General features: G+C 44.8%; 1 protein-coding gene across 1 annotated transcript in view; it reads left to right on the plus strand.

The window, feature by feature from the left end:
• Positions 1–7650, plus strand: part of SARC_05123 (hypothetical protein) — a gene marked incomplete at its 3' end in the record, with an annotated part of 8843 nt that extends 1193 nt beyond the window's left edge. The window contains exons 2-11 of the mRNA XM_014301015.1: positions 820–925; positions 2007–2147; positions 3038–3165; positions 4504–4781; positions 5282–5425; positions 5868–5949; positions 6125–6338; positions 6720–6935; positions 7356–7521; positions 7609–7650. Of these exons, the coding sequence (XP_014156490.1) occupies positions 820–925; positions 2007–2147; positions 3038–3165; positions 4504–4781; positions 5282–5425; positions 5868–5949; positions 6125–6338; positions 6720–6935; positions 7356–7521; positions 7609–7650 (1517 nt within the window). The remainder of the gene's footprint in view (positions 1–819; positions 926–2006; positions 2148–3037; positions 3166–4503; positions 4782–5281; positions 5426–5867; positions 5950–6124; positions 6339–6719; positions 6936–7355; positions 7522–7608) is intronic.
• Between the last annotated feature and the right edge of the window lie 79 nt (positions 7651–7729).

Raw genomic sequence — 7729 nt, forward strand, 5'->3', positions numbered from 1 at the left:
TATACATACACATACACAACATATATATATATATAAATATTTACAATTATATTTATTTTAATTTAGCATTCCATATTATATATATACAAACATGTATACACAATCAATCACACACACGCTGTATGTATATATGTTTATAGTTTAGTGCATGTGATCCTATTCTACTGTATTTTTTGGTTGGACGACATATGCCACCATACTTAAATTTGAATCACTGTGTTTGAATCTGGCAGACTAAATTCTATAAATTCAGGTGAGAAATATTTCTCAACTCAATTACGTACACATGCCTCTGTACCTGTGATGCATCTATTGAACGTTAACGCTTGTACTCTAATTACTTACACATGTGCATGTCATGTATGTATTGTACGTTAACGTTTGAATCCTAATTACTTACACATGTCTCTGTTTATGCCGTGTGAGCGTTGGCCACTTCGACTCACGTTACTGCTCTGTGGTGCTAGTGCGTGGTAGTTTATCTCATGTCTTGGGTTGTAGAGTAGAGTATAGGTTTGCTGACTGCTGTGTGGTGCTAGTGCGTGGTAGTTTATCTCATGCCTTGGATTGTAGAGTAGGGGTTTGCTGACTGCTGTGCGGTGCTAGTGTGTGGTAGTTTATCTCATGTCTTGGGTTGTAGAGTAGGGGTTTGCTGACTGCTGTGTGGTTCTAGTGCGTGGTAGTTTATCTCGTGTCTTGGGTTGTAGAGTAGGGGTTTGCTGACTGCTGTGCGGTGCTAGTGCGTGGTAGTCTATCTCATGTCTTGGGTTGTAGGGTAGGGGTTTGCTGACTGCCCTGTGTTCTTGGGTTGTCTTGCAGATGAGCCACAGGAGGAGTTGCGGGGTGTGTGCGATGGCCTGTCCCATGCTGTCCTGGTGGGTGAGCTCAGCCCAGGTGCCACTTTCTGGGTGCAGCGCCTCAACGAGTATGTCAACACGCACGCCTCAACCACTGCCAAATATGCACCAACACCACCTGTGCGTCTACTTGTGCTGCTGGTTGGATTCTTATTGTGGTGTGATGTGGGGTGCGCGCGCGCGCGTGTGTGTGTGTGTGTTTAGTGTTTATGTGGACTGGTTTGCTTGTGCGGTGTCGTTTGCTTGTTCACGTCTGAGTCTGAATGGCTGGCACATATAATCGCGTGGGATATTAGGGTTTAGGTGCTGTTGGAGTCGCAATGTCCGCCATGCAGCGGTGGGCTGCTCAACGCCCTCGCTCAGTGTCTTTGTTGAGTTTTGAGGTTTCATTATATATTTCTTAGTTCTAGAGTTTGGTGGCACACTTTTGATCTGCCCAGATTTAGGGTTTTTAGGGTCTGCTGTGTCACCAGTATTTGTGTGGTGCAGGGCCGTCAGGACAGGACAGATACCTGTCCAATTCTGTACCCTGCTGTATGAGAAAAGGTGCGCATGTTCGTATGGAGATGCACGGTGATTCATAGACGACGAACGTATTTGTCCTTAGGTTCTAGTGTTTAGGGGTTTAGCTAGTTAGGGTTTAAGCGCACAACAATGGGGATACCGATTCAGGCTTTAGAGGTTTAGGCCAAACACTTGCGGACACTTTGTCTCACCACACATTGTGTGTGGTAGGGGTTTAGGGTTTGTATTAACCCCCCCCCCCTCCCACTGCCACATAGTCGCTGCACAACACTCGCGCACACACACACCCAACTATCAGTTGGCGTACGAAATCAGCAACTGTTATTATTGACCCACACTAGCGGTTGAGTGGAGGTGACCATGGGGTATGGTTTAATGCATGTGGATGGTGTGTAATGTTCCTGCTGGGTGGTTGGTGCAGGTGGTTGGTGTGTACTGTTCATACTCTGTATCTGTGTGTGTGTTAGTGCGGGTGGTTGGTGTGTACTGTTCATACTCTGTATGTGTGTGTGTATGTATGTATGTATGTATGTATGTATGTGTGTGTGTGTTAGTGTCTTTCCCTTGTGTGACTTAACCCCCCCTTCCCTCTGCTGCTCCTGTTTCTTCTGTTTCTATCTACAGGTTTATTCTGGTACATAAGCGTAACATGAGCCATGAACAGATGGTGCCGTTGGTGCGTCTGCTGTACCGCCTCGTGACTATTCCTAATTTGGACTTCAATCTGCAAGAGCGCTTTGCACGCACCCTGACCAAACTGATCCTGTATGTGGCTCATCTGGTTGTGTTAGTGAGTGTATGTGAATCATCTGGCTGTGTTAGTGAGTGTATGTGACTCATCTGGCTGTGTTAGTGAGTGTATGTGACTCATCTGGCTATGTTAGTGAGTGTATGTGACTCATCTGGTTGTGTTAGTGAGTGGATGCGACTCATTTGGCTGTGGTCGTGAGTGTATGTGACTGTCATATGGCTGTGTTAGTGAGTGAGATTTAGACAGTGTCTGTGGTGCTTATGCCTATGATGACCATACGTGCATGCGCATGGGTAAGTTCTCCTTTGCCACTGCCCTGTTTGCTTAAGAGAAGTGTATGTGTTGTGTGACATTCAGATCGACCAACAGCCGGACGGGCCTATTGATACGTTGTGTATCGAATGATAGTGCACGCTCGTTCCATCAATTGTTCTAGGGTTATAGCGTATAGGGTTTTAATCGAAGGAATGAGATGTTGTCTTGACTTTGAATTCACATGTGTCCTCAAAGTGTGTGGCGCATACGGAATGCAAGTCAGTGGTGCTGCGTGAGCTTTTTGTGTACTCATCGCAGTCATGTGTTGTCGGTTGTGCTGTGTGTGTTTATTTGATTTGTAAGTGTTTTGTATTGATTTTCTGTTGTGTTAGGGTGGTCATCACTTTACATGACGTGATAGTCTCTTTACATGACGTGTTAGTCTCTTTACTTGACTTATTAGTCTCTTTACATGACGTGTTAGTCTCTTTACATGACGTGTTAGTCACTTTACATGACGTGTTAGTCTCTTTACATGACGTGTTAGTCTGTGTCGGTGTGATCTATTGTTGTGTTCGTCTGTGCACATATTTTCGCGTGCTGCCGCGCTGTTAACGCACCTGCACTGTTTTTCCCGCATACTCCGCAGAAAGAAAAAGTCCTTATCGTCGCATCTGATTGAGTTGCCATGGCGACCACTGTACGACATTCTGCGTACCATCTACTTTGGTCAGGCAGAGACTACCATATATGTACAACGTGACAAACACGGCGCAGGTATCACCCACCCACGCCATGTGCTGAGCACCAATAACAATAGCTGCTTAACCGTGTCATGTATAAACCCTAAAACTCTATCAGTGCCGGTCTTTTGCTAACTGTCATTGTACCATTGTCAGGGAGATGTAGCTCAGTGGTAGGTCAGAGTGTCTAGGTCCAGTTCTTGTTCTAGTCCTAGTTCCAGTTCTAGTTCTGATTCTAGTTTTAATCCTAGTCCTAGTTTTAATCCTATCCTAGTTTTAGTCCTAGTTCTAGTTCCAGTTCTAGTCTTAGTTCTAGTTCCAGTTTCAGTTATATTTCTTTTCCTAGTCCCAGTCCTAGTCCTAGTCCTAGTCCTAGCGCTAGTTCTAGTTTCAGTTCTAGTCCTAGTCCTAGTCCTAACACTAGTTCTAGTCCTAGTCTTAGTACTAGTCATAGTTCTAGTTTCAGTTCTAGTCCTAGTCCTAGTCCTAGTCGTAGTCCTAGTCCTGGTCCTAGTCCTAGTACTAGTCATAGTTCTAGTTCTAGTTTCAGTTCTAGTCCTAGTCATATCTGGTTTTAATTTGAGTCCTAGTCCTAGTCCTAGTCCTAACACTAGTTCTAGTTCTAGTTTAAGTTCTAGTTCTAGTCCTAGTCCTAGTCTTAGTACTAGTCCTAGTTCTAGTTCTAGTCCTAGTCCTAGTCTTAGTACTAGTCCTAGTTCTAGTTCTAGTTTCAGTTCTAGTCATAGTCTTAGTACTAGTCATAGTTCTAGTTTCAGTTCTAGTCCTAGTCATATCTAGTTTTAATTTGAGTCCTAGTCGTAGTCGTAGTCCTAGTCGTAGTCCTAACACTAGTTCTAGTTTCAGTTCTAGTCCTAGTCCTAGTCCTAGTCCTAGTCTTAGTACTAGTCATAGTTCTAGTTCTAGTTTCAGTTCTAGTCCTAGTCATATTTAGTTTTAATTTAAGTCCTAGTCCTAGTCTTATTCCTGGTCCCTGGTACTTGGGTGTAGAGCTCAGTCCTTGCGCAATTTGCAATGGAAGTTGTCTGTGGTGCCATATACTGCGGTGTCGTCCGTGGGTGTGTGCTGTGTTGTGATTTCTCATCTGTTGACACCAGTAGCGCCTGCGTTTACGTCACATCACATGTCAATGGCAGGTGGTGTGCATGTTTTTTAATCTGTTCCAATCAGTTGGTCACTCTCCGCTGCGCAACTGACAACTCTGCATCTCTCAATTGTACAACCCCACACCCAATTTCCTCAGTACTACTACAGTAGGCACCCTCCACCGGTATGTGGTTTTAGGGTTTTAGGGTTTTAGATTCCCTCAGTCCTCACAGTTTGTCTTCTTCCCATTCGCACTGACCCATTGAAGCGATTGTGAAGCTAGTTGAGGCTGCGCGGCGGTTCTTTCCCGAAAGCGCAACGCGTGAGATCTTGGACGAGTTCCAGTCCAAACTCTGTCCACACGACGTGGTGCTGTTCGATGCCCAGGGGTGGCTTGTTCTATTTTTACCCACCAATCACGTCGAAGGAAAGCCCACGCACCATGAGCTGTGGTTGGACTGGGTGTTTGATGTGTGGGGATGGGTGCGCGATGACGTCAGCACGTGGAATGGTCAGTGGCTCAGACTCATCGCGCGACTGGTCAAGGTACACAGATGTTTAGGGTTTCTACGGTTTAGGGTTTTTGTAAACCCTAAAGGTACATATATGTGTAGAAAATACACTGGTTACTGCTTATGACTACGTTTGTATATGTTATGTGGATATCATTATAAGTGTTTGAATTGCTAGTCTATTGCTAGTCTATTTTAATTTATGCACATGTGTTCGTATAGTGTATAATAAGTGTATCACGGTATGTGTACATACTGAGATGCCGTGTGGTTGTCTGAGTGAGTACACACACACACACACACACACATATATATATATATATATGTGTGTATATGTATATATATATATATATATATATGTATGTATATATATATATTTGCATGTATGTATGTAAGTTTGTATGTATGCATGTATGTAGATATATGTATGTATGTATATGTGTGTATTTATACCACCATAATATATGCATGTAGGTTCATATACATTCATTTCTAATTTTCCACATATGTATACAATTCATGGCTCCATCGCAGGGCCAACCCACAGCTGAGGTACATGCGCTGCTTGAGCCTCATTTGGACTTTCTGTTTAATAAGTTCTTGTCATCACTTAACTTGCCTGTGGGTGCGAGTGCCGCACCAAAAGACCACCGCGCAGCAATGTCTTCAGGTGCACAGGTGTGTGGGAGCATTTAGGGTTTTTGGGTTTTAATGTGTTGTAGGGTTCTAGTGATTTGTGCTGTGAGAGTTTTAGGATGTCATGGTTTTACAATTTTTGGGTTTGTTTCCTCTAAATTCATGCAGATGATAGTCCAGTGTTTTCGGCTGGTGATGTCTGCCTCGTCTTCAAGTGTTGTGTGGTGCGATGTATCTGTTTTATTTCGGTCCGTTGTTGCCGATGTCTGTGGAATAGGTGACTCCGTGTTTACTAACATGACGCGTACAATACTTTCTTAAAACCCTAAAACTAATATTACCCATGTAATGCTTTGTTCTTAAAACCTTTAACCCCTAAAACTAATATGACACATGCAATGCGCTGTACATGTTATGGAGGATGTTGCTGGTTTGCGCATGTTGCAGTGGATGTTAATCCTTTATGTGTGTTCTGTTGGTGCAGGTGTTGCTATTACCAGACGGGGAAGGACAGCACACAATCAAACGCATGTGTGCCATCGTGGCATGGCTGCTCTCGCCTGAAGGTACATTCAAGATAAAAACCTGGATTGCAATATTCTATAAATCATCCTTTTACGCACCCCTTCTATGCCCTTGCCCTATTCCATACTTTTTTGGACCTATTCCATACTTTTTGAACCTATTCCATACTTTTTGGACCGCCCATGTCCCATTTCCCCCCATGCCCCGTTCTGCCAGGCCGTGTCATTGAGCTGCTGCGTGCGCTGCTGCGTGCTACCGAGTCCTTCTTCCACCCCTCCAACAGTGGCGCCTGGCAGGGTCGTCTGGCGCAGGTGCTGTATTGTCTGTGCTCTGAGGTGTGCGATCGGCTGAAGAAGGAGCGAAAGCCACAGTGCCCTACCCCACCCCACCTGCGCCTGCAAGACCCCCAGCGCAAGGCTTTTGCGGACTGGTAGGACTGCTTAGGGTTTTTGGGGGTTTTAGGGTTTGTGAGAGTGGTTGTTTGCGTACTGTGCTGGTGTTGTAGGGCTGTTTAGGGTTTATAGATTGAAGAGTGTTACTGTGCTAGGCTTAAAGGGTTAGTTTCGTTCCAGTGTATAATGTGCCACTGGTTGATGTTCGCCTGTCCACCCCTCATCTCTCGTTCCTTCAGTTGCTGATACGCCCACCCCACCGCTTTCCTACTGAAGCGTCGTGTCGCTTGTCCGCTATATCTATGTCCCTGACCTCCTGCACCGAGGGTTTAGGGTTTCGTATGTATATCTCTGACCTCCCCCACCTCTCTCCCTCTTTCCTTCCTGCGTTCGTTCGTTCGTTTGTTTGTTGTGTGTAGTATGTCGCCTGTTTTAGTACCGGCTCTCTTCTCTAAGTCGCATAGTATGGTCATGACCTCTGCCTTGGCCCATAAGCTGTTGGCGTACATCTGTCCTGAGGCTATTCTGCCGCAGTTGTTGGAGAGTGTGTATCCTGCACTACAGACGCTTACTGAGTCTCACCAGACACTCGCGGCTTTGGGCTGTCTGTGCTTTGTGGCCAGGCCGTTACTTAGGTATGGTTTTTCGTGTGTTGGTGTTATGTTTTTCGTAAGTTTTTAGGGTTTTAGGTTTACCACCCTATGTGCTGTGTGATGTGCTGGGTTTTAGGAATAAGGGTGTTTCCTACCTCTCTGGTCCATCAGAATAGTTCTTCATATGACATATGTGCGCACGTACACTAACGGTAGTAGGACATGTGCATAGTATGTGCACATATACCAACGTCCAGCATTGCTTTCGTGGTTTGGGGTGGGGTTTTAGAATTCATCATTGCTTCAGGGTTTTAGGGTTTACTAATATGGTCAATATCCCTGGCTTATCCTGTGGGCGTACACTAACGTCCAGCATTGCTTTTGGATTTTAGGGGTAATGTGTTTTAGGGTTTTGAGTTTTAAGGTTTACTAACGGTCATCTCGCATTGTTCCTAAGTGCAGTAAATCGGTCTATCCGTCGGGGGGTGAGCATTTGGTCAATCTGCTGATGCTGTCACTGCCAGGCATTGACCCCAACGACCCCATCAAGACAGAGACCACCTTCAAGTTCTACCGCTCTGTGCTGCAGTGCGTGCGGATTGAGGACATAAGCGGCCCGTCGTTTACGGTATGGGTTTTGGGTGTGCTATGGATAAACGGACAAATGCGTGTTACAATTTTCTCTCTCTCTAAAATTCATGGTCTGCTTCGCAAGTTGAGAGCTGGTAATATCCACCACTACGATCCTGTATGTTAGAAGTTTAGATATACTGTTCTGAGCTTATATATCCGATACATGTATGTATCATATATATATATATATATATATTAATATA

The sequence above is a fragment of the Sphaeroforma arctica genome (assembly GCF_001186125.1).
Source record: "Sphaeroforma arctica JP610 unplaced genomic scaffold supercont1.316, whole genome shotgun sequence".
NCBI lineage: Eukaryota > Ichthyosporea > Ichthyophonida > Sphaeroforma > Sphaeroforma arctica.